At 38.5% G+C, this 27465-nt stretch overlaps 1 protein-coding gene across 1 annotated transcript in view; it reads left to right on the top strand.

Annotated features, from left to right (window-relative positions):
• Positions 1–26217, top strand: part of RSPO4 (R-spondin 4) — a 35015-nt gene extending 8798 nt beyond the window's left edge. Inside the window, exons 2-5 of the mRNA XM_074284817.1 lie at positions 17383–17571; positions 18538–18678; positions 20377–20565; positions 26177–26217. Of these exons, the coding sequence (XP_074140918.1) occupies positions 17383–17571; positions 18538–18678; positions 20377–20565; positions 26177–26217 (560 nt within the window). The remainder of the gene's footprint in view (positions 1–17382; positions 17572–18537; positions 18679–20376; positions 20566–26176) is intronic.
• The last annotated feature ends 1248 nt before the right edge of the window (positions 26218–27465 follow it).

The raw sequence follows: 27465 nt of genomic DNA, 5'->3' as shown, positions 1-27465 counted from the left end.
TCAATCCCTTATTCCCTCATTTTCCAGAGGAAGATACTAGATTTCAGAGGGGGAAAATAATTTGTTTAAGATCATGCAGTGAATGAGAGACAGAGCCAGGACCAGTGGACTTCCATGCATGCTATTGCATTTCTCAGAACTTCAGACTTGTCCAGTGAGTCATTCTTATAGTTGGGACAAGGCTGCCTGTAGGGCATCAGTCAACTAAGGCTTTCATTCTATCTAAATTTCCCTTCACCCTGAAATCATGAGTTCATGGCCCTTTCTCTTTCCACTGACCAGGCAGTCATGCCCAGCTCATCTCTCCACTTCCTCCCCTTGCAGAAGAATGCTCCAGGAGGGGTGTCAGATGACCATCCTAGCAACATCTGGACCATTCTGACCGTCCTTTGCCCTCTTTATTTCTTGAAGGATTAATCCAAAGGAAAACCAAGAGGCCCAGAAATGGCCTTCAGGCTCTTGATTTGACCAGAAAAAGACTTGGATTAGGAAGCAGGAGACCTGGCTCTGAGTCCTAGATCAATTGTTAACACATGGCATGACAAGCTATTTCCCCTCTCTACCTTAGTTTCCTTCCCTAGAAAAATAGAAATATTTGCACCTTCTGCCTTACAAGGCTATCAGGAAGAATGTACCATTTAAGTTGAAAAGTGCTATGGAAATGGAAAAGAGATGTGGGTCAGAATCCTAGCCCTGCCTCTGGGTTATCATAGGATGTTTCATCATAGGAGGAGGAGGAGGAGGAGGAGGAGGAGGAGGAGGAGGAGGAGGAAGAGGAGGAGGAGGAGGAGGAGGAGAAAAAAAGAAAAAAGGAAAGAAGTCTTTAGTTGAAGCTATGATGAAATAAAAGCACAACATCAGGGATGATTAAAGGGAAGTTATGGGAGCATTAGAGTCTTCCAAGTATTTAAGAAATTACATTCTTCTCTGGTAAGTCTGACTCATGTCCAGTTATATGGGAGGTCCACAGGACCTCCACAGGAGTCTCTTCACAGAGGTCAATTGATATTATTATCCCAGTAGGCCCTAACTCTCAGCAAAAGGAAACAAGTGATATGGGACAACACGACAGAAGTATGAGAATCTAGAGATAATTCCCTCCTTGGCTGTCCACTCAGCTTTGTGTGATCTTGAGTCAACAATTGGGAAGCCACTGGATTTGAATTTAAGAAGTTAGAATCCCTCCTCAACCATTAACCAGCTGACAAGTCACTTAATCGGTTGTAAAATGAGGAAGTTGGACTTGATGAACTTTAATGTCTTTTCCATATCTAAATCTGATCTTTTGGACACTCATTAAATACCTATGTGACAAGCACTGTATGACATGTTGGAAATACAAAAAAATGTGAGATAATGCTTAACCTCAGGGGATGGATGATCTCTAAGGTCCTTTGTAGCTCTAACATTCTTTGTTTAATATTAGTAGTTGCTTTCCATCTCTGATTGTTAGTTAATATTCTAACTGTTCCATTTCAAAAACATCAAGTGCCTATGTTTGAAGTATAACTAATTCTCTCTCTTCTAGAATTCCCTGTGCAGTGTGTGTCTTGGAGAACATCAGTTGCTCTAATGCAAGGTGGATATGTGATGATGGTGATAATAATAAGTCAACATGTTTGTAGCTTTAAGGTCTGCAGGGAGTTTTGTGTATATTATCTCATTTTATACTACTTAGGCAAAGAATCTTCTCCAATTTGATCTTCAAGTTTAAGCACCAAATTAAAGACTTCCCTAATCTATTTTCCAAAGGAAGTACCAATGCATCAGGTACCAGAAGCATGAAAAGGTCCCTCCTTCCAAGAAGCTATCCCCATTGATCCTGGGCTGTCGTCAGTCATCTTGACCTTTATCTTGCCAATGGATTCCAGTGACTCAGGAGAACAGAAGGAAGCTGTTCACTTTGTGCAGCTGTGCTTCACTTAAATCCAAATTCACTTGTAAGTCAAGACATCACCCTTATGATATCATTTTCAAGAATGAAGGTTGAACAAGAATTAGTAACCGTAGGAGCAAGCTGCAAAGACCAACCTCAGCTAAATACACAGAAAAAATTTCTAACAACTAGACCTGTCCCTAAAAAGCAACTTTCCCACCAGAGAAATAGTGAGCTTCCTTCTCCATTAAGACTAAAAGTCTTAATGAAAATTGAATGAGTGTTTATAAGTAATTCTATAAAGAGAATTTCTGTTCAAACTATAATTAGATTAGGTGTTTTTTTATGTCATCCAGCTCTGAGAATCTGTGGATAATAATGATAGCAATAACAATGGTAATAATCACCACTGGCCTCTATATAGGTTTGCAGAGCATTTTATATGTTTTATCTCATTTGTTCTTCACTTTGTAAGGTAGCTCGCTATTATTATCTCCATCAAACAGATGAGAAAATTGAGGCTAAGTGACTTGAATAGAATTACACAGCGATCCTAGGGCAAGATTCAGACTCACTTCTTCCTACCTACAATGCCATTGTGCTTTCCACCTTGACACCTAAATCAGCTAGGGCCAGCAGGCAAATTAGGGCCTGATGAGGTTCCAAAAGAAGGCTTAGGCAAAGCTCTTGGCCAAACCAGAAGCAAGATGGTTGCTGGGAAGGCTAATTGATAAGGAGCTAGCCAGGAGCAGTAGCAGCAAGAACCTGGCATCTCCTAGAGCCCCAGGACAGCTATGGAGCCACAGATATGTCTAGGAGAAGCCTTGAACTAAGCAGAGCACTCCTTCCTAACTCCCAGAGAGGCCACTCTAGGTCCTGCCCTGTGGGAATCCTGCAGGATAGACACTCCATGACATCATGTCACCATATGAGCCCCACCAAGGGCTCAGGGAAGAATCTCATCAAGCTAGATACCATGGCCATTTCTTCCCCTCCTTTCTCCTGCCACCTTCACTTTTGCTCATGTTGGAAAGATAGGTAGAGATTGTCCTGGAAGGGACTAAAACTTAAGCCTGGATGTTAATTAGGGCTGTCTTTGTGAAGATCAGCCTTGTCATTAACTGACTGGTTAACCTGGTTCTCATTTTTTTAAAAGGAGACTGGACACTGGTCACTTCCAATCTTACAGTTCTTTCAGTTTGATATTTAAAGCTTTTCACAACATGGTCTCTTCCTATCTTTCATAAGGGCTTGTTTCTGGTTCTAGCACTTGTCACTGTATCTTCTAGCTCCTTCCTTTTCATTGACTGTCCAATAGACCTGGAATGTTCTCCCTTCTCACCTTGCTACCTCTCCTGGCTTCCTTCAAGATCGAGCTCAAAATCCCATCTTTTTGCGGAGGTTTTTCCTGCTCTCATTATCTCCTGATCAACCCCTCCCTAAGTGCTTTCCCTCTGGAGTTTTCTTTCCTTCCTTTCTTCCTTCCTTCTTTCTTTCTTTCTTTCTTTCCTTCCTTCCTTCCTTCCTTCCTTCCTTCCTTCCTTCCTTCCTTCCTTCCTTCCTTCCTTCCTTCCTTCCTTCCTTCCTTCCTTCCTTCCTTCCTTCCTTCCTTTCTTTCTTTCTTTCTTTCTTTCTTTCTTTCTTTCTTTCTTTCTTTCTTTCTTTCTTTCTTTCTTTCTTTCTTTCTTTCTTTCTTTCTTTCTTTCTTTCTTTCTTTCTTCTTTCTTTCTTTCTTTCTTTACATGTTTTCTCCCTTTACATGTTTTCTCCCTGTTGGAATAGGAGCTCCTTAAGAGCACACTATTGTCAGTCAGTCTTAGACACTTTGCCTGCTGTTCAATCATTTCCATTATGTCTGATTCCTTATGAACCCATTTGGGGTTTTCTTGGCAAAGACATTAGAGTGGTTAGCCATTTCTTCTTCAGCTCATTTTACAGATGAACAACTGAGGCAATATGGTAAAGTGATTTAGTCAGTGTCAGACAGCTCGGAAGTATTTGAGACTTCCTGATTCCAACACTGTAATAAGCAACATTAATATAAAACCAAGCTTTAATACAGAGACTGGAAGCTCTTAATAAATGCTTTTTCACTAACTGATTTCACAAAATCTTAAGAGTTGGAAGGGTCTTTGACTTGTTGAGGGTTTGAACCCTTTGGGATAATGTTGACCAGCTTTAATACAGAAAGTTGTGTGGGCCCACTTCCTAGGCCTGAACAAGGATTCCTCTCAAGAATACAATGGAAAAGTGGTCATTCAGTCTTTGTTTGAATCAATCATCAGTGAACATTTATTAGGTTCTATATATGCCAGGCACTGTGTTAAGTGGTAAAGACCTCCCAAGAAGAGAAACTTGCCACTTCTCCAGGCAGCTGATTTCATGTAGGGACAATTTAATTATTTGAAAGTTTATCCTAACATTGAGCTGAAATTTGCTGCTTCTTCTGAGGTCTGCTCTCAAGGGACATACAAAATAGGTCTAATCCTTTTCCCACATGATAGCCCTTCAAATACCTGAATTTAGTTGTGAGGTGGCTTAAAAAATGATTTTACCCTTCCCCTTTTTAATCTATCTTGATATAACATGATCTCAAGCTCTCCTATGATCCTGCTTACCCTTCTCTGGGTACTTCCTAGCTGATCTATGGCCTTCTCAATAGAATAGAATCTAGAATAGGTTGGTTAAAGAGTGCAGTGGAATCATTAGCTACCATGTCTTAAACTCTATATTCTTCCTAATGCAATCTTGGATCAGATTATCACATTGTTGGCTCATATTGAGTTTACAATGCGTTAAAAACCCCTAATCTTTATAGACAAACTGCTGCCCACCTATTCCTCTCCCCCTTGTTGTCACGTCATCATCCTTTGTTTTCTTCCTTGTCTTCTTCCTTCTTCTTTGACTTCTGGTATTAAATTTTTTAACACAATATAACATTGCATTTATTGCTGTTAAATACAATCTCATTGGATTTAACCCAAAGGATTTGCGATCCTGAATGTGTTATCTAATGTGTTAGCTACCCTTCCTAGCTTTGTGTCATCTGCATTATTTGACTGAATTCTCAAAATAGGATTCCTGAGTTTTCATCTTTCTAGGTGTGTAAGAGTAGAGAAGATTGGGAATTTATGTCTTAAGGAGAATAACTTGAGAATAGCCAGTTGAAGCCCAGCTAAACCAGACACAGAATAAAGTCAGAGCCTAGGAGAAGGAGGCTAATTTTTTTTAATGGAGCCTCTTTTTTTAAACAATTTTTGACCTTATTGAAACAAAACATTTCCATATCAGTTATTTTATAACAGGACAGAAAAAGAAGAAAGGAAGGAAGGAAGGAAGAGAAAGAAAGAAAGAAAAAAAGATAGAGAGCTAGAGAGAGAGAGAGAGACAGAGAGAGAGAGAGAGAGAGAGAGACAGAGAAAGAGAGAGAGGGAGGAAGAGAAGGAGGGAGGGAAAGAGGGAGGGAGGAAAAAAGGAAGGAGAAAATACAGCTCATGTCTGTATTCAGATGCCATCAATTCTTTCTCTGGAGGCTAATAGCATTTTTTCATCATGAGTTATTTGGAATTATCTTGGACCATCATATTGCTGAGAAAAGCTCAGTTTGTCGAAGTTGATCATTCCACAATGTTGCTATTACTGTATATAATGTTCTTCTGGTTTTGCTCAGTTCCCTCTGTATGAGTTCATATAAGTCTTTCAGATCACTTTAAATTCTGAAGGAATTGAGATAGCATGAGGGACCTAAATAGCCAGTAAGAATAAGGATAAAAGGGGTTCAGAAAAAAAGATGGGTTACTTATTATTTTAATATGTAAGTTACTCTTATTTTACCCTTTCACCTCAGGACAGCTCTACATAATATATTTTAAAATACTTTTATTTTTTTTAATTATCAAAAAAACATTTTTATTATTTCACCTCTCCCCAGAGAAGAAAAGAAAAATAAAATACTGGTAACAAGTATTCATAGTTTAACAAAACGAATTCCCAAATTTGTCATGTCCCAGAAAACATATGTTGAATTCAATATATGGAGTCCATCACCTCTCTGTCAGGAAGTGAGCAACATTCTTCTTCATTGTCCTCTGTAATACTGATCAGAGTTCTTAGTTTTTCAGAGTTGTTTCTCTTTATCAATTGTTCAATTAATTCTTTCACTTCATTCTACATCAATATTCATAAAAGTCTTCCAGGTTCCTCTGAAATCATTTCTTTCACAGGAGTATTCCATCACACTCATAGACCATCTTTTGTGGGGCATCCCAATGGATGAGCACCCTTTTTATTTATTTGTCACCAGAAAAAGAACTGCATTAAATCTTTCTATACATATGAGCTTTTTCCCTCTTTCTTTAATTTCTTAGGAGTTTAAATCTAAAAGTGATATTGCTAGGTCAAAGAATATACAAAGTTCAATTGTTTAGGGGACATAGATTTAAAATCCCTATGAGACTAATTCATAACTTTACCAATGAGATATTAATGTAATATAATATGTAATATAATAATAATTTCCCCAGAGCTCCTTCTTCAGCATGTCATTTTCCTTTTTTTGTTATCTTTTCCAACCTAATGGGTGTGAGGGAAAACATCATAGTTGCTTCAATTTGCATTTTTCTGTTATTAAGAGTTATGAAAGATGCTAAGGTGTTAACAGAAAACAGTTGTCTTAATTTCAACAAGGGTTTATTAGATGTTTACTATGTATGCCATATTTTGTGAAATGCCAGAAAAGATACAATTACAACTAAAACTCCATTCCTTCTGTGAGCTCACAATCTAAGGGGTATAGTAGAAAAACCATCAGACTGACCTCACTTCAATTAGAAAGCCTGGATTTAATTTTGGCTCTGATATCAATTATATAATATTTTGTTGTTCACTTGTTTCAATCATGTCTGACCCTCTGAAACCTCATTTGGGATTTTCTTTGCAAAGATACTGGAGCAGTTGGCCATTTCCTTCTCCAGCTCATTTTATAGATGAGGAAACTGAGGCAAACAACTTAAGTGACTTGCCCAGGATCATATAACTAGTGTTTAAGATCGGATTTGAACACAGGAAGATGAATCTTTCTGACTTTGGACTCTATCTACTACGCCATCTAGCCTTAGAGAAGGCATGTAACTTCTCAGAACCTCTGTTCCCTACCTATGAAATGAGAATTTCCAACTTGCTATTAACCCTAAGAGTATTATAGGAACCTGAGTGTGATGGGAATGGTGATAATCTCAAGGAGGTAGCCTTGAAACTGAACCTTGGGAATTGGAATGGTGAATCGTCCAGATGAGGGCATCGAAACTTCTCTCTGGGATCTGGCTTTAGACTAAGGATGTAGTACTACCAAAACTTCTTTTCCCCATGGCCCTAGGTTCTGAGAAGAGTGTCTGTTTCTCCAACCACCCCCAACAAGAGTCAATTTGCCATCTGGCCTCCCGCACCTGACACCATATGTCTCTTTGGACTTGATCTCCTCAATCCTTCCTGCCCCCTCCATATTCCTATTTCCTGGGATGGATAAGCTTTCTTTGAGGTCTAGACCTAGAAAGACATCTCTGTGACTCATCCCATGTTTGAAGTTTGAAGAGTGACTCAGGGACACTCCAGAGAGAGAAAACCATGATGGAGACCATTCCTGAACAAGACCTTCAATCTGGAGCCCATTGGATTTTTAAGAACTAAAATGGATCAAAAGGACCTTTAAATGTAATCCCTTCATTTTAGAAAGAAAAAAAAAAACCTGGGGATTACATAGGAAAAGAGCCAAGATCTAAACTTGGGGCCTCTGACTCCAAAATTCTACTATGCAAGAATTATCTTCAGGGGCAGCTACGTAAAGTAGTGGATAGAGCACCAGCCCTGAAGTCAGGAGGATCTGAATTTAAATCTGGTGTCAGACACTTAATACTTCCTGGGCAAGTAACAACCCCAATTGCCTCAGGGGGAAAAATTATCTTCAAGTGGCTGAGATCTCAATTTCTCTCATCTTTAAAAAAAAAAAAAAAGAGATCCCTCAAATAAAAAAAGAGAATATTCCCAGAAACAATAATATGTGTGGTCATAGAAGATGGGGCTTGGACTGGAAGAAAAAGGCCTGGTTTTTAGTCTTACAACCATCCCCAACTCATCATGTAACCTTGTAACCTTATTTCTCTGTTACTCATTTACCTTCTCTGTATATAGTGAGAATCACAAAGCCTGTCTTGCTTTCCTTACACGACCATCATATGTCTCAAATTAGACTCAAAATTACAAAGCATGATACAAACTATAGAGGCAACCCATCAGAAAGCTCTGAATTCAAACCCAGCTTCAAACACTTACTAGTTGTGTGACCCTGAACAAATCATTTAAGCTCTATTTGTAGAAAGAAATGGCAAAACACTCAAGTTATCTTTGCCAAGAAAAATCTCATGGGCACTATCGCCATGCTATGTATGGTTCGTGGAGCCCACTATGATACACAGGATCACAAAGAGTGGATACAACTAACTGCAAATTATGAAGTAATGTATATATGTAGTATAACACATCTAGTACACATGTAACATATATATGTACTATATAGAAATTAAGTAACATAAAAATGTAAGGGATTAGTATTTCCTGAATAATAAAAAAAAATCTTAATACTTTTATTTAACTATAAAACTGTTACTTTGTCCACATGTTGCCAGGGGACTAAATGTAAAAAACAAATAGAAGAATAACAATTATATCCCAGGACTTATAAATGGTTTGAACTCCATCAAAAGATGAGAATGAGACAATCATGAAGATGAAATAATTAACAATATATCTACAAAAATGTCAAACAAATGACTAGATCATGAAAGTCTATTCACAGGACTGGAGGAGATTATTGGTACCAATTCAATAATTGATAAAGAGTGCTAAATCTAAAACCAAGAAGACCTCAAATGGGACTTCAGATACTTTATGTGTGATCATGGGCAAGTAATTTAAACTGTGTTTGTCTCATCTATATCTAAGCTATGTCTCCTCATCTGTAAAAATCAGGATTATAATAAACCCTACTTCCCAGAATTGTTATAGGGAGCAAATAAGATAGTTGTAGAGTACCTATTATAGTGTGTGATACTAGTAGGCACTAAATACAAGCTTGCTATTCTTATTATTGTCATTGCCACCAGAAATTACAGAAGAGCTATCCTTTCAGATCCAGGACTTAGTAGTCATTGCAAATTATATAAGAAAATGGTTGAAACCATGCAACATGTCATTGCAAGCTGCTAAAATTTAGCACTTTCTGAATACCTAGCAAGCCAATCTTTTAGCTAAAATTATACAGTAGAAGTACAATATCTTTTGCAAAATATTAGGCTATAAATGCCCATATTATAAATATAGATTTCAAAATAATCTTGAAAACTCCACAAATGAACTATATTGAAATCTGATGATTTTTACAGATAAGATTGTTACCCACAGTCACTCTGACATAACACTGATCTTAAACATTTAATAATGTTTTAATTCATGTTGCTATGTAAAATATTTATAATCTCCAAGCTATGTAGAATTAAAACTTTCAAAATACAAAAACTAGTTGAAGAAATCAAAATCACACATAAACAGGATTAGGTACATATTATCCCTCTCCTCCTCTCTGTTATGGAAGTTGTACCAGAGATGTTTTCTCTAAGCGTACAGAAAAGCCAACACTTTTATTCAACTACAAAAAGTAATCATTTTATTGCCAGAAAACACTAAATGTAAAAGATCTAGGACTGTTTTGATCTGAACTCTATTAAAAAAGATGAGAAAAATGAAATTAACAACAACAATAATAAATTCATGACAAAAAGAAAATATTATGACGATTAAGAGCTAATGTAGAACATAGAATAACAGAACTGAAAGGGACCTTAGAGAACATTCACACACTCCATTTACAAATAGGGAAATTGAGGCCCAAGGAGGGGAAGTGATTGTCCAAAGTCACCCAGAAAGTCTTTCTTCCCTCTCCAGCTGGTGCTACAGTGAGGAATCAAAAAAGAATGTTTATTTTTATTGTAGCTCTTTATTTTTTTTTTTATTAAGACACAGCTGGTAAAGCCTTTGGGATGCAAAGGTTGCAAGCATTAAACCAATGTGTAATTGAGTCCAGAGCAATCTAATGGGTCCAAGGTGGATTGTTAATGAGAGGGAAAAGCAAAGTATTCAGAGAAAATAGGAAGGACTGAGGTTCCCAGACACAGGACACCCTTCCAGACTGTGAATGTTACCCCAAGACTCTGGAGAAGAATGGATTGGAGGGTTGATAAGAGATGGGTCACTGAGCTACTGTTTCTGCCCCTAAATAACTCCTTGCCAACCACTTCCCCTAACGTGCTTACTTCTTTTTATGTGATCTCACACACATTCCTTCACATGATCATTCTCTCCCCCCTTCTTGTCCCCTACAGAGCCTGGATGAGCTCAACCACCCAGGGATTCTCCCCCCACCCTAACTCCTCAACTACCCTTCATCCCAACCATGTTGAGGGGGAAGAATGCAGTGGAAGAATCTGACCTTATGCATCAGCTTTACATGCTACCTTTAGGATGTGATTTGAGGGGAACCCAACTAGGGGCTCTTGTAGTACCTCAGTTTCTTCCTCTGTAAATTTAAAAAATTGGGCTAAGACATTTATAAGATCCTTTCATGTTCTAACAATCTTTATTCTTAAGTTCTTTCTACAGTTTGTGTTCTATGTTCTAGAGTCTTTTCCCCCTGTGACATTCTTTGTTTTTTTTCAAGGTCCCTTCCAATACAAATAATTTTGTATTTTAAGGTTATTCTCATCTTGAAAATTTGCCTGCATTTTAGGTTCCCTGTCTTTTCAAATTCTGACTTTCTTTCCTGTAAAGGTTCTTTCTACTATATTATTTTCTATATTCAAATGGCCCTTCCAGTTCCTAAAAGTAAGGTTCCTTTTACTTCTCAAAGTCACTGGTCACAGCCTGCTTAGGATTATTAGTCACTTTTTGCATGTAAGTGAATTCTGTTCTTCCAACTAAATTGTAAACGGGCTCCTAGAGGTTGGATCATCCTTATTTCTTTTTTAGCCCACAGCAAAGGACTGAACCCTCTGAAGATATGCAGTAAAGAAAGTAGTGATTTGATTGAAAGGTTTTTGTTGTTGTGAATTTTTCTCCTCAGATCAGCTTTTAAATGTCTGAGTCCCATGAAAAAAATCCTTAAATGGAATGAGGACCTAACTTTGACTATATGATCATTTGCAATCATTTAACCTCTGCTTGCCACAGTTTCCTCATCTGTAAAGTGGTGATAATAACAGCACCTAACCTCCCAGAGTTTTTATGAGAATAAAACATGATAATATCTGTAAATCACTGTAAGTTTTATAAATAAATAAAAATATATATCTATATATAAATGCTAGCTCTAATTCATATCAAATAGACTTTGAATAAAACAATCCCAACCATTTAGTTTCCTCTCTGGGGACACAGTCACCCACTGGCGTGGAGGTGCAAGAGGCATTCAGTGTCACTATGCCAAAAGACCCCTTCTTAGCACTCCAAAATATTTCCTCCAAAAAACCTTGACATTGGATTTTTCAATATCAGGGTTGGAAGAGACCTTAGGAAGAATATATAATATTAGTCTTAGAAGACTATTGGTCAATGATTAAAGATGATTCAATCAAACCTCCTCATTTTAAAGACAAATATATTAGCTCCTTCTGAGAGAAAAAAGGGGGTTCAGAATTACACAGCAAGTCAGGGGCAGAGCCAAGAACAAATTCCAAATCTCCTCAACCTCTTTTGGGCTGAATCCCTCTGTCCCACCCTCCTAATTCTCCCTCTTCTGCTTTCTCCCTGGCCTGCAGTTTTCTAGTTCTAATTCTGCTCTCCCTCCCTTAACTCCTCCTGCTTCCTTCTCTGTCTAGCCCTTGGGGTCATTTTTGGCTCCCTCTTTCTCTTTTTCTGAGGCTTCTCTTTCTCCTGTGCTCCCAGGGATTCTTCAGACTCCATTTAACCTAAGATGTTGAATCTTACCTTTGACACCCTCTCATCTCTTTTTTTTTTTTTTTTTTTGGAGGGGGCACCTGGATCTCATCTCTTTTTAAACCTTTATCCCTAACTCATCTCATTAGAGCCTATCTTAGGGGACTTTAGGAATCCTCTCCCCAAAGTTTATTGATAGATTGAAAAAAACTTGCTCTTGGGTCCATATCAGCTATTTCTTCAATGGAGCTATTAAAAATAGATGATATTTTGCTCCCAGGACCATTTGTGCTTTCCAAACAGTCTTAAAGACCCAAAGGGATGAAACTGATGATAGAATTTCAAATAATGGTACATTTGGTTGGGGAATCATTTGGGGACGGGGATTCCCTCTTTGTTGTTCTTTTTTAAATCATGACTACTATTACTCCTTACTTATATATTATCTTGTTTTTTTTAGTTATTAGATTAGCTATCTTATTTGATCTTTGCCACAGGTTCATGAGATAGGCGGGACAGGGATTTTCTCCTTATTTTATAAAGGAAAAACCAGAGATTTGGAAGGAAAAGTAACTAAACCAAATCCTCACAACTAATAAGTGACATATTTAGGGCTTTCATCCAAAATTGTTACTTCTAGGTTTTGTTTGTTTTTACCGGATGATGCAGCATGGTGACAAAGTGTTCTATTTGTTTCTGGCATCACTTAAAGGGCTGGGCATGGGATGGAAGAAGGAGGTCCTCTTCTTTCCTTGACCTTATTTCTGTTTGAATTTTTTTTTGCAAGGCAATTGTGGTTAATGACTTGTCCAGGGTCACACAGCTAGCAAGTGTTAAGTTTCTGAGTCCAAATTTGAACTCAGGTCCTCCTGACTTTAAGGCCAGCAATCTACCTGCTGCACCATCTAGCAGCCCAGTCGATCCTATTTTTTACGACAGAAACTGATAGACAAGAAATGTTCTGGTCACCAATGTGCAAACCTAGAAGCAGTATTACCCAATATGCCTTCAATGCTGGTAACAGAATTCTAAGTTGAAACCCACTCTCCTTAGTTGTAAGAGTCTTCCACAAAGTGATTATATCACCAAGGTAATAAAAGAGGTGGGAAAGAAACAACCATTTATGTAACATCTACTATATTTCAGGTAGGCAACTAGGTGATACAGTAGAAAGAGCATTGGGTAGTATCAAGAATACTCACCTTCCTGAGCTTACTAGCTGTATAACCCTGGTCAAGTCACTTAATCTTGTTTGCCTCAGTTTCCTCATCTGTAAAATGATCTGGAGAAGGAAATGACAAATCAATCCAGTATCTTTGCCAAGAAAACTTCAAGGGGTCATGAAAGTTGGACATAGCTGGAAAATGACTAACAAAAACAAGCCCGACAATATGCTAAGCATTTTTTTACAACTATTACTATTTACAAATAAAATATTTTCAAATATTACCTTATTTGATCCTTACAACAACTCCTTGAGGTAGGTGCTATTTTTATCCCCGTTTTATAGCTAAAGAAACCGAGGCAGATAGCAGTTAAATGATTTGCCTGGTATAAAAAGCCCAGCTTATGAAGAATTGGTGTTCTGGAGGTTTGGAAGAGTTCCCATTGCCGTGTAAGACATCTTTCCAATGCAGTGTCATTGTTCTGGAAAATTCAGAGGCAAATGGGAACATTTGTTTTTAGTGATTATGTCCTTTTAATCCTCTAATATAAGTAAAGTTATTTTTATTGCCCCACCCAAATTTGCCCAAGGTTACATAGCTTGAAAGTGTGTGAGATTGAATTTGAACTCAGGTTTTCCCGATTCCAGCCCCAGCACTCTATCCATTGCACCACCCTGCTGCCTCCAGGAAAATTGTTAAGGGTTTTGACAGCTTCAGAAAGAAATAGCCACTAAATACCCCTGCCACCTGCTCTTTCTCTGCATGTCCTGGTCATCAACCAAATTCAAACTCAGTAGCAGATAATGTCATCTATCAACCTCAGGAACCAGGTAGTCTATTTAGTTAATGCTATCTGGGGTTAACTTTAGCTGGATCTTTTCTTTTTCTTTTTCTTTCTTTCTTTTTTTTTTATTAACAGTTTTTATTTACCAGATATATGCATAGGTAATTTTACAACATTGACAATTGCCAAACCTTTTGTTCTAATTTTCCCCTCCTTCCCCCACCCCAGATGGTAGGTTGATCAATACATGTTAAATATGTTAAAGTATAAATTAAATACAATATATGTATACATGTCCAAACAGTTATTTTGCTGTACAAAAAAAAAACCGGACTTTGAAATAGTGTACAATTAGCCTATGAAGGAAATCAAAAATTCAGGTGGACAAAAATAGAGGGATTGGGAAATCTATGTAGTGGTTCATAGTCCTCTCCCAGAGTTCTTTTGCTGGTTCATTACTGCTCAGTTGGAACTGATTTGGTTCATCTCATTGTTGAAAATGGCCACGTCCATCAGAATTGATCATCATATAGTATTGTTGTTGAAGTATATAATGATCTCCTGGTCCTGCTCATTTCATTCATTAGCTGCCTCTTTTAACAAAGAGTTAAAATTCACGTCACATACCCCAGTCCTGAACACAGCATTTACCTTAAGCATTGGGATGCTGATATGCTGACTTGGTATCTAGGTAACACCCCGTGCTAGTGTACAGGAGACCAGGAAAGACAAGAGAGATCAAATGGAAGAAATGTCTCTGTGTAGGACTGACCCCTGAACCTTGTATGCACATGGCTGTCCCAAAGAACAATTTCCTTGATACACCAAGATCCTGTTATATTAAGCAAAGATAATTTGAACATAGCTCTTGGGCTACAGCAGGCTTCCTGCTGGTATGAACTCCCCTGGGTGATATACTTCACTTTCCCTAGGGCCATTTAGAAAATTCATTGTACTCTCCTGGGAACTGGAATCACAAAAAAGGTAGATCTCTTTGGAAGCCTAGACAGATAATTGGTCCAGATCTCCAGCTATTGCCCTTTTGGTCACTATCTTTTCAGAAGACACATGTGCTGTAGAAACTGGCCAAAGAACTAGGATATTGGGCTCTAGAATTAGAAGGGATATCAGAGGACAAATCATCCAATCCCTTCATTTTACAGATGGGGATGTTAAGCAAGATATTCAAAATCACACAAGCATTTGAATCCAGTTCTTTTGTTTCTAGAGCCCCAAATCCAAAAAATTTAGGTTCTAAAGTGCTGCTATAAAATTCTGAGTTTATATGAGTCTAAGTTTCTAAGATTCATGATCCAATACCCTTGGGATAGACCCAGCCATATTCCGAGAACTCTTTAAATTGTATTAAGACAAGAGGGTCAAATCAGTATTTTTCCTATCAAAAGATGGTGTTGATTGAGAGACAGCAGAAGTTAGGAGAGTAAAGTGACTATCACAGATTAAGGGAAAGAGTCTCATGGAACCACAATCACATCTGTAGCTCTCAGAACACTCCGGGAGGTTGCAATCAAAGTTACAAGGCTGTTATTAAAAGCACACCTCACCAATGAGGAGCTGCTGTGTGGGAGAACTTTCCAGCCTACATGAGAATAAAAACCATATTCTCTTGGCTTTTGAAAAAGTGATACAGAGACAAGAGCCATCATTACTCAGAGTCTACCCAGTCCAGGGGAGCTGGACAGGGGATAAGGGAAATAAATGTATGAAGGAAGAAAGATTTCCTGACAAATTTTTTGAGTCTGTGATTAAAAGCAATATCATAAGCAATATTGTGCTCTTAAAAACATAAAGTGATACTACAATGTAGAAACATATAAAGGCAATCCAACCAACAAGAGTTCATTGCATGGCCTGTCAGAGCAGTTAGGAATCTCAGGGTATAAAACACAGAATGAGAGACCTGGGAGGGATATTAAAATAAAAAATATTAGAGTTGGAAAGACCTTGAAACATCAGAATGTTTGAAAAGAAAGGGATCTTAAAATGTAGATTATAGAATGCCAGATCTGGAAGAAACATTAACATATAAAGTATTAGAACTAGAAGGAACCTCAGACAACATCTACTTCTACCTTTTCATTGAACAGATTCAGACATTAACTAAGTCTTCACATTGCCTGCCACATAATAGGTGTTTTAATAAATGCTTAACTAGAGAGGTGAAATGATACAAAGTTTTGGCCAGGGAAATAAATCTATATTGGGAAATGAACATTTCATCTATTTCATCACCAGATACTATGCTAAGTTCTTTCATCTTCATAACAATGGTAGGAATTCTGTTATCCTCATTTTACAGATGAGGAAACTGAGGTAGACAGAAGTTAAGTAGCAACTCAATCGCCCCCTGGAGAATTCTAGACCTATGGTCTAGTAGTTTGTATCCAAAGAAAATGTGCATCACACCAGATTTACCTTGAAAAAGGATTAGATCAGCTCTTAAAAGGTTATATGAAATCATAGCCTTTTGCTACTTGTAGAGCATCATGATAAATGAATTGGAATTATGATAATGTTAATAATTATTTCCTTTAGTTGTACTTCAGTATGTCTTAGACTTCTTTTCCTGTTGTACTTAAATTCTCTCTGTCCTTTTCTCCCTCCTTACTTGTTCATTTGATAAGTGTTAAAGGTAAAGGGATGGGGACACCTCAAAATTAATTTGCAATTGTTCTCTCAGACTAGAACCAAAATGGTTTTGTCTAGACACAGGTTTTATCAATTAATGCCTGCTCTTCCTAATATGACCAATTCAGACTCCCAACTTTCTTCCTACTGCTCAACAGTAAACACAAACCAACAAGATCCTTCCAAGGAATCTCATTTCTTCCTAGGAAGCATGGTTGTTGTCCTTCATAGTTGAAAAAAACAAAATTATATCACTGTGTTGGGGTCAAGATAGAGTGGGTCCAACTATGGCTGATCAGACCAGGTGAGCTTGGAAAGCTCTATCATAGGTCGGGCACAAATCATCTATACAGACATTTGGAGTGGAGAAGTCTCTAAATTTGAGCATTTCACATTACTTTTGAGCTACTACTATTCTGTCTTGCTTATAGCGCACACACCCTTCTTTGTTGCCAGTCATGGTTCCATGCCCATGTGGGGACTTTCTGAGAGAGACGCACCAGCTTATCTAAGTGAACATTCAGGTTGGATACTCTAACACCGTGGGTCCCTCATAATGGCAATATGTCATTCACAGAACAAACAAGGTTTATTTTCAAAAATAATTTGCCCTCCTCCTAAAGCTAAAGCTTGGTCATATCAGAGCCCCGGCATTGAGGTGTGGCTATTGTTGGTGCTTATAGGCTACTGCCTTGGTGAGACAAGGAAAAACATCCTGCCCCATTGATGTGGCTGTTTCTTTTCCTCCATTTCCATATAGTTGTTCTCTCTATATATTTTGATAAAAGATGCTTATGTAATTCTGTATCCTTGCATGGCAGGGGAAGAAGAGAGGACATGGCTTTTACTGGGGCACATATGTTGCTATTGAGTCTGGACATCCCTGATTCTCTTTTCTCTCACCCACCCCTTGGTTCTCACTACAGTGGGGGTTGGGCTGAAGGAGAATTGCACCGGCTGTTTGATCTGCTCAGAGGAGAATGGATGTTCCACCTGCCAGCCACGACTTTTTCTCCATATCCGCCGAGATGGCATCCGCCAATACGGGAAGTGTGTACACGACTGTCCCCACGGCTACTTTGGTGTACGTGGCCACGAGATCAACAGATGCAAAAGTATGTGGGGCTTGTGGCCAAGACCATCTACTCTGTATCATCCTCCTTTTTTCCCAGCCTAGGTCCCCAGAAGGATTCTTTTTCTTCTTCTCCCTGATCCTTCCTGACATGGCCCTGTTTACAAGAGTGAGTAGGAAGAAAAGTTACCTGGGAATCCAAAGATGGGTGTTTGAATCCAAACTCATTTTTGTCCTGAACTCAAGGAGAGCATTCTCTTTGCTTCAAACCACAGCTCTTGGGGAATGGAGGGATCAGTGTTACACTGTAACACTAACATGGAGGTGTCAGTGTAGCACACAGGAAAAAGCCACAGGCTGGATTTTCAAGTCCAAATTCATCTCCTACCCACAATGTGGAGGAAATCCTTTCCTTTCTATTGGGCTGAGGTTCTCCTAGGAAACGAGACAGTTAGATTAGATGATTCCTAAGCCTCCTTTCAGCTCGATAATTTTTGACTTAGAAGTAATAATGAAGTGCAGTAGAAAGGACTTGTGGTCAGGAAGACTTGAGTTCAAATCTTGTCTCATTCAGATACTTTGGAATTATACAACCCTGGCCAAATTATAGGATCATAGACTTAGAGCCTTGCAGAGATGCCATTGAGTCCCATGCCCTAACTTTGCAGTACAGTCCAAGATCATAGAACTAGTTACTTAATCGGACAGCCTCAGTTCCTCAGCTATAAAATAGACAATAATTACATGTTCATCACAAAATTGTTGTGAGATTCAAAAAAGATAACATAGGTGAGGAACTTTGCAAACCTTATAGTGTTATATGAAAGTTAAATTATTATTATTTGATTTATGATAAGGATCATTTAGGATCTATCCTATTGTGTTTTGCCCACTTTTTCAAAGATCCCTGATGAATAGTATGTCCCTCCTCTACTCCTGCTGGCTACTGGGTCAGGGTGAGAGAGCATCTACACTGTTCCTCATTGCAGAATTTGTTGCTGTATTGCAGAATGTGGGTCCACCTGTGAAAGCTGTTTCAGTCAAGACTTCTGCATTCGGTGCAAAAAGAGATTTTTTTTGCACAAGGGGAAGTGTGCTCCCACCTGCCCAGAAGGTACCATTGCCCACCAGAGCACATGGGAATGCCAAGGTAAGCCAGAAGCCACAGATTTCTGTCTCCCCCTCCTCCTCTCCAAGTCTATTTTTGCTAGATGACATGAGACAGAGACTCAGTCCTCCCATCTAAATCTGTGGTGATCTCAGACAAATCACTTTTTTTCTAACCCTGCTTCCTTCTCTATGAATAAGGGGAAAATCATATTTGTACTCTCTTCTTTCTAGGACTGTTGTGACAATCCAATGGGAAAATGAAAATTATTTTGAACCTAAAGAATAATGATTAATTCTTATGAGTAGAAATTATAATTATTATGATTATTAATAATGGTTATGAATTTTCTACTGGAGGAGCTAGGAGATAGTTTGCCCTAGAGAAGAGAAGACTTGAGGAACATGATAACTGACTTCAAATATTTTAATTTTAGGCAGAAGCAGAAGAAACGGGTAAAAGTTAAGGAAACAAATTTAGGCCTAACATCAGGAAAAAGCATTATGCTGCCCCAAAGTACAATGAATTGCCTGGAGAGGTGATGGACTTTCTCTCCTTAACATGAAAAACTTGGTAGACGACCCCTTGTGTATGTGTTAATGGGAATTCCTTTCATCTATGGGCTGGATTACATGACTATTGAAATCCCTTCCAAGTATCAAAATTCTGGGATAAGTGATGGGAGAATATTATCCCTCACTCAACATAGTATAATAGAAAAAGCATCAGACTCAAAGTTGAGAGGGACAGAGACTGGACTTGTAATTTCATTGGTATAGAGAATTTCCAGGTGAGGAAATTCTACTACTACTCTACTAATACAAGATGATACCTTCTCCACAATTTGGCATCTTAAAGATAAAATCCCAGAGCACTGAAAGGTTAAGTGACTTTCCCTTATGACATACAATATTACGAGTCAGAGGTGAGATCTGAATAATAGTTAACATTTATATAGTACCTTTTAGCATTGTACTAAACACTTTACAATTATCTCATTTGATCCTTACAACAACTTTGGGAGATAGGTGCTATTATTAACCCCCATTTTACAGATGAGGAAACTGAAGTAATCAGAGATTAAGTGATTTGCTCAGCATCATACAGCTGGGACTATGCTGAAACTGGATTTGAACTCAGATCTTCCTGACTCCAAGTTCAGCACTACAGATCTTCCTGACTTTCAACCTTATCCTCTATCTACTAAACTAATCCCAATTCTGAGATTTACTAGTTGTATATCTCAAGTCACTTAACTTCTCTTAGCTTCAATTTTCCCCTCTGTAAAATAGGTACAATAATATACAGCTCATCTCACAGAACTATTGCAAGAAACACTTTGGGAAAGCACAACAGACCAGTGAAAAGCAAGATGATTTTAAAGGTAGCCTGATTTTGAATTCTGGATCTTGACTTATTGCCTTGTGTGACTTTAATTCACTTAACATCTGTTGAGCTATAAATGTTATAAAATCAGAGAATTGGGACAGCTAGATGGTGCAATGGGTAGATTCAAATCCAGTCTCATGTATTTAACATTTACAGGTTGTGCAACCCTAGACAAATCATTTAACCTTAATTGCCTCACAAAACAAAACAAAACAAAATCAAAGGACTAGACTAGTTAACCTCTAGATTGTAAGTCTTTCTTTGGAAGTGTGAATTATCAGTCACTTTTATTACTTTCTTCCTCTCCTCTGCTTCTCCTTTCCTTCTATTCCCTTATCCCACCCTATGTAGAGGAATGTGAATTTGGACCCTGGAGCATCTGGAGTCCCTGCATCCAGGATGGGAAAACCTGTGGGTCAGCCTGGGGGCTGGAGACCCGGGTACGTGAGGTCAGCCGAGGCAGTGGAGAGGAGGGTACAGCAGCCTGCCAAGCCTTATCTGAGTCAAGAAACTGTCCCATCAGGAGGCACTGCCCCGGAGGTGAGGACCTAAGGACCCCTAGCAAACCAGGCTGCTGGAGGCTGAGTGAGCCTTAGAATCATAAACAATTAGGAGAGATTTTAGATTGTCAGAGCTGAAAAGGACCCTGCATCTTGTCTGCTTCTCAAGTTATAGATAAGGAATCTGAAGGATAAGAAATTATTTGCTTAAGGTCACAAAACCAGTAATGGCACAGTAAGGACCAGAATCTAGCTCTCCTGACTCCTAGCAGGAGGAGGTGTCCCTAACCACAATTCAAAGTTCCCTTCTTTTCATAGAATCATAATTGGGCCACTTGAGCCCCACTATAGCCTCGGGTAATTATCTGTGTGAATGGTCTGCAGGAACCTTGGTTTTTATCTTGGGTCAAGAGGTGAGGATGATTTACATGAAGGAAAGGCCTGACCTAGTTATGAATAGGAGAAAGCCAGGAAAAATGGATCATACTCACACTCATAGTGATAGTTCCAATAAATGCCCTCTTTTTACTGGCAAGAGGAAAAACTGCAAGAGTTTTAGCTGGAGCCACATTAAAAATGGTTAATGTACTTGATAAAAGCACTTAAAAGACTTAGGACATAGACTGTAGAAATCTCCTAAAAAATTGCCATTCCTTTTAAGGTTACTTCTGAGCAAGAAAGAGGTGACCAGTTTTATGGTGACTGAAAAGCTCTAGAAGGAAGGAGACAAGCATTTTTGGTTTTTTGTTTATTTTTGGTGAGGTAATTGGGATTAAATGACTTATCCAAGATAACAGGGCTAGGAAATGTTAAGTGTCTGAAGTAGAATTTGAATTCAGGTTCCCCTGACTCCAGGGTCAATGCTCTATCCACAGCACCATCTATTTGCCCCAAGAAGTAAGCATTTATTAAGCGCACCTATAAAGTGCCAAATTCTATGCTAAGTGATTTATCAATATTTTCTTACTTGATCTCAACAATCTTGGAGTTAGATGCTATTTTTATCCCGATTTTATAGATATAGAAAACAGTCACACACAGTTTAAGCAGCTTGCCCAAGACCACATAGCTAGTGAGTATCTGAGGTTAGATTTGAGCTTGGTCTTGACTTCAGATCCAGTGCTCTAACTATTGCAACATCTAGTTGGTTAGTTTCTGGATTGTGATTGTTTCTGCTGTTATTCATCCTTCATTTTTGAAGACCACCAATGACGTTCTGAGGTGGTCTTGATTTGGGAATTGGATTTAAGTGAGATAGAATTACATACAGTTATCAGTCTACCTTTCTTTTCCTGAGTCATCAAAGTCCAGTAGCAAGATAAAAGTCAAGATAACTGATGATAGCCTGAGCTGTAGTGGATGACCTTTGTATCCTTGAGTCTGTCCAAGCTCTAAGAGCTCCACATCACTTGCTTCAGTTGCCTTCATGGATTTGGAACAAATTGTTCTCATTCACCCATTCCACCAGCAGGGGAAAGGTCCTAGTATATCATCCCAAAGCTTGTCAAACATATGAATATTATTTACTTCTGGTGATTGAGATGGCCACAGATGATATGATTAGAAGGATTCTAGAAAGCATTGCTAAAAATGATAGTCATGAGCAAGAAACACAGGAGAACAGATGATCTTTTGCTCATTGCTATAGATTGAAGGCAAGGGCTGCAGAAGGAAAAAAATCTTTTTGGGGAAGTAAAAAGGGTATCTAATGATGGGATTTGAATTTTTGGAATACATTTTAAAATCTAGAAATGACAAGTTCTTGGTTAAACATATAGTATGTTTTACTCTCCCCCATGGCTGCAAGAAGCGTAGTATATGTAAGTAAGCCACCATTCCACTCACCTCCCATCCCCCTTGTCTCCAGATAAAACTGTTTAGGCAGATAGGCTAAGCCAGGTTGAGGATAAAAATCTAACAGTGAGTTAGAGGTTTTGTCTACCGGCAAGCATGTGAAGACTCCTTCTGGTAGAATAGGCAGATGAGAACAATTTGTTCCAAAGGCCATGAAATCTTCTGAAATAGGTGGAGAATTTAGAACTTTGTCAGACATTAAAGTCATCCACTGTATCCTGGGCTATCACCAGTCATTTTGACTTTTGTCTTGCCACTGGACTCTGATGACACTGGAAGAGAAAATGAGCCTGATGACTTTGTTTAACTCTGCATCACTTAAATCCAATTCCCAAATCAAGACATCTCCCCATGATGTCCCTGATACTCTTCAAAAACAAAGGACGAAAAACAATAGTATGGCTTATAAAATCAAGTAAAAAAATGTAATGAGTTTTAATAATCAAATCAGACCAGGTGATTAAAAGAGTTTGAAACAGAAAAGAGACAAGATAGAAATAAATAAGTAAAGGAGTCATGACTTTGGAAAGAGAGACACATACCGGACCAGGTAAACCCATCATTGAATGAACAGACTGATGAGGGCTGCTCTTATCTTTGGTAGAATCACAGATCTGGTACCCTCCCACCCCCCCAAAAAAATAAGCATCACACGTGAGTGAAGGTAAATGATAGTTGGGAAGCTGGTCCTCTTACATATTATATTATTCCTTTTCTAAATTTCTAGAACAACTCTCTTTGATGTTTCCTAGACACTTATGTTAACTTATAGTGGTGAGAGTCAGTGCAGGGATTATAGTGGTGAGAGTCAGTGCAGGGATTAAATGATACTGAGATCACTATTTATCAATTTGATCATAGACTTAGGATTATAACCTGTATCTTTCCCATTCTTGAAGACTCTTTTTTAATTTCTGGAGATTTATAGAGTAATACATGATATCACCAAAGGGAATCTAGAAAGTCTTGCTAAAAACAACAACAACAACATTAAGTTTTTGGACATGAAACTGAAAATCTTCAGACCAGAGTTTTGAATCTGGGGTTCTTGGATCCCAAATGAATACATGATTAAATTTTTGGATGGGCGGTATGAACTTGGATAGGAAAAAAAATTGCATCTTTAATATATTTTAAAATGTTTCCTTTATAATCCCCCATATTTTGCTATATGAACTACTTTAAGAATTTAAGTATGAATCACTTAAAGGTCTTTCAGATGACCAAAGGGTTAAGAACCCCCACTCTGGGGCAGTTAGGTGCCATAGTGGATAAAATATTAACCTCCTGGAGTCAGGAAGACCTGAGTTCAAATCCAGCCTCTAGTTTACTGCAAGTCACAACCCCAATTGCTACACACACACACACACACACACACACACACACACACACACACAGAACCTCTGCCTTGAGAGCATTGATGGTGTTTTCTGCAGTCCTTCAAGCTGTGAAATAGGTGCAAAGAGCACTGGGAGCCAGAAGTCCTGGGTTTTGATCCCATATCTGTTACTCACCTTGGCAAAATGCCAGGGTTTCCTCTTTGAACCTCAGTTTCTTTCTCTGTTAAAAAAAAAAAAAAGGTTGGATCAAATGACCTCTCCAGTCCCTTCTCATCCTGAATCCAATAAATCTCCAGGAAACTTCCTATTTTCCTGAAAGAGAAGATGTAATCCTCCCTACTTTCTCCACTTGTCCCAGTCTCATCACTGCTCACACAAACTCTTGTAGGCATACATGTTTCTGAATGTGTGCCTGGACATGTGTAACATGGATATCTTAGTATATTTTATATATAACAGCTTTCTGTGTTGGTTGGTATCTGTAAGCTTCAGGAAGGTAGAAGTTAAGTCTTATCTAAATTATTTATTTCTCCCAGCTGGGAGCTTGAGTTCTATCAATCTTAAAGGCTTAATCAATGTTTGTGGTTGTTGTCTACGTGTCCAATTCTCCAAACATTGATTAAATGATTACTGTATACAAACAGCTGTGAAGTGCAGTGGATAGGGCTAGTATCAGGGAGATTTCACCCTCAGACATTTAATAGGTGAATGACCCTGAACAAATCATTTAACCTTTAACTGCCTCAGTTTCCTCAACTATAAAAAGAGAAAAGTGGTAAATAGTACCTATTTGACACAGTTGTTGTGAGAATCAAATGAAATAAGATTTGCAAAACATTTAGCATAGTCTGGAATGTAGTACATACTTTAAAAAAGCTTGTTTCCTTCCTTCCTTCCTTTCTTCCTTCCTTCTTTCTTCCCTCCTTCCTCCCTTCTTCCTTCCTTCCTTCCTTCCTTCCTTCCTTCCTTCCTTCCTTCCTTCCTTCCTTCCTTCCTTCCTTCCTTCCTTTCTTCCTTCCTTCCTTTCCTCCCTCATCAAAGGGTATACAAAAATGAATGAGATTTGAGCCTTGCCCAAAAGGTACTTACAATCTAGTTAAAGGGCTATAGAATGACAGAATTAATAATAGTAACAATTTATCATGTTGTTCAGTTATTTCAAAATCTTCAAAAAACCTCATTTGGGCTTTTCTGTGTCAAAAATACTAGAGGAGGGGCAGCTAGGTGGTGCAGTAGATAGAGCACCAGCCCTGAGTTCAGGAAGACCTGAGTTCAAATGTGACCTCAGATACTTAATGCTTCCTAGGTGTGTGACCCTTGGCGAGTCACTTAACCCAAATTGCCTCAGCAAAAACAACAACAACAAAATACTAGCAGAGTTTGCCATTTCCTCCCCCAGTTCATTTTATGGATGAAAACTGAGACAAACAGGGTTAAAGTAAGGGTCACACAGCTAGGAAGTATCTGAAGTTAGATTTCAATTCAGGTCCTCCTGACTCTAAGCTTGGCAGTCTATCCACTGTGCCATTTAGCTGCCTCAATAATTCACTATAGCGAATTAATAATAATTCTAAAGTAGTTTAAAGTTTATAAATTGCTTTACGCAGATCAGAATATCTGTATTCAAATCCTGGCTATACCCCTCACTTGCTGTATTGCCCTGGTCAATCATTTAACTTTTCCTGGCCTGTTTCCCTATCTGTACAAAGGAGATGGGGGCGGGAGAAATGAGAGACACATTGAAGTAATTGTCTTCTAGCTCTAAGAAGCTAAAAGAGATTCAGTGACTCTGATCTGGGGCAGAGCCTGTTTCCCTCTTCCTCTTTCCCATCAGCCAGCTTGTAAGGCCTGTTTGGATAAAGGGAATCAGCCTGAAGAGTTGGGTCTACAGTCTCCATCACCAAATCTTTATCAAGCACCTACTGAATCCAGAGTCCTAAATTAGGTTCTGGGAGAGATATAAAATTTAGATAACATATAAACCTTCTGAGTGCTCAGTGTCCATGAAGGGGATGAAATACAAATAGAGAAATAGGACCAAAAAATAAAATGACATTAAGAAGATACAAAGCACTATGCCACATGAGATATGAATGGGTCAGTAATTACCAGCTGCAGAAATCAAGGAAGGCTTCAGGGAAGAAATGGTCTTTGAGCTGAACATTAAAGAATAGATATAAATTCACTAATCCAAGATAAGAAAAGAGAAGATTCCAAACAAATAAACAAAGATAAGCAAGGAGGGGAAAAGGGCTAAGAATATGTTGGGTAAAGACTCCAGCCTAGTTGACTATAGCATAGAGTATATGAAGAGAAGTCACATTAGCCTGGAAAGGGAAAGAAGTACCAGATCATGGAAGGCTTTGAATGCCAGGCAAAAAGTCACTAGCTCTTTCCTGGAATGGGGATAGAGGGTACGGAGGTAGCTCTACATTCTTGACCCTCTTCTATGGGCAGAGGTAACCTACTTCATGTACGGGCAGCAGCTTGAAGAGTGATGAGAGGATATTGGAACCCCCTATCAGCATTTCAATTCTTTGAGCTAAGTTTTGACCTCTTTAGGCTCTTCTTTTAAAATCATGAATTCTTTGGGGAGGGAGCACATGCTCACACGCTCCACCATACTGGAATCTGGCTTCCCATTATTTGTACTCATTGTTCCTATTTCTGCCCTCAAAGGTTAAACAGAACTCACCTAATCCCTCATCCCCACAATTCTTCAGGTACTTAATACAGTAGCACAACCCCTAGTCTTCTCATCTTTCCTGTTGTTTTTCTTTGGACAGCTTCATTTTCAGAGGGGTTAAGTGATTTGCCCAGGGTCACACAGCTAACTGATATCTAAGATGGGATTCAAGAATAGTCCAGTTTTCATTTCAGCAGGAGCAAGGGGATGAGCTTCAGAATATCACATTTGCTGAAAGACTTAACTCTGGCTAAGTCTGGTTCTGGCTATGGGGTGATAGAAGGACCCAGAGATATTTTTGTGGGATTGTCCAAGTTCCTGATTTTTGGAGTAGAAATATATGCAGAAGAAACCAATAAGTTTCTAGTAGGATGTGATAGGTGATCCCAAGAGCAGACCTCCTGCTTAAAAATGTCCTTCTTGCCAGCCACAGTGGCTGGAATTCTAATTTTAAGACTGATTTCTTTTGAATTAAGTCATTGCCCCCATAGTCATCAAATGGGACTAGGTATATTAAACACTTCATAAACCATAAGAGACTATACAACTGGAATTCTGGTTCTTATTCCTTTGCTGATACTTCCCTGTGGCTTGAACATGGTCTTGAATTCTCAAAGGTTTCTCAAATGTCAGAGCTGCTTCCAGTCTGATTCCAGATTCACTGTCCAAGGACCCTCCTAACTAAAGATTACTGAAGATAGCTAAGGCTCCAGCATGAATTCTTTGATGAAGATTATGAGCTGGCCCCAGGATAATTAACAATCCAAAGTCCTTCTCTGATACTTGGCTGTGCATATATTAATTAGACTCATCTGGGAAAGGCAGAGAGAGTGGCCATGAAGGGATGAATGGATGAATAAATATTTATTACCAATTTAATATGTACATGCCAAATACAAATACAAAAGAGACAGTTCTTGTCTTCAAGGAGTTTGCATTCTAAAAAAGCAAGATAACACACCTAGGGATGGAGAGTTTTTTGAAGGGTTAATTGGAATGAATGGTGATTGTAGTCATAATAAAGTTGATTAACAAGGGCTTTCTAGGAATGATAGTATTG

This window comes from Sminthopsis crassicaudata, chromosome 2 (assembly GCF_048593235.1).
Source record: "Sminthopsis crassicaudata isolate SCR6 chromosome 2, ASM4859323v1, whole genome shotgun sequence".
In the NCBI taxonomy this organism is placed as follows: Eukaryota; Metazoa; Chordata; class Mammalia; order Dasyuromorphia; family Dasyuridae; genus Sminthopsis; species Sminthopsis crassicaudata.
Note: the sequence above shows the minus strand (reverse complement) of the source record. Positions and strands in the feature narration are given on the sequence as shown.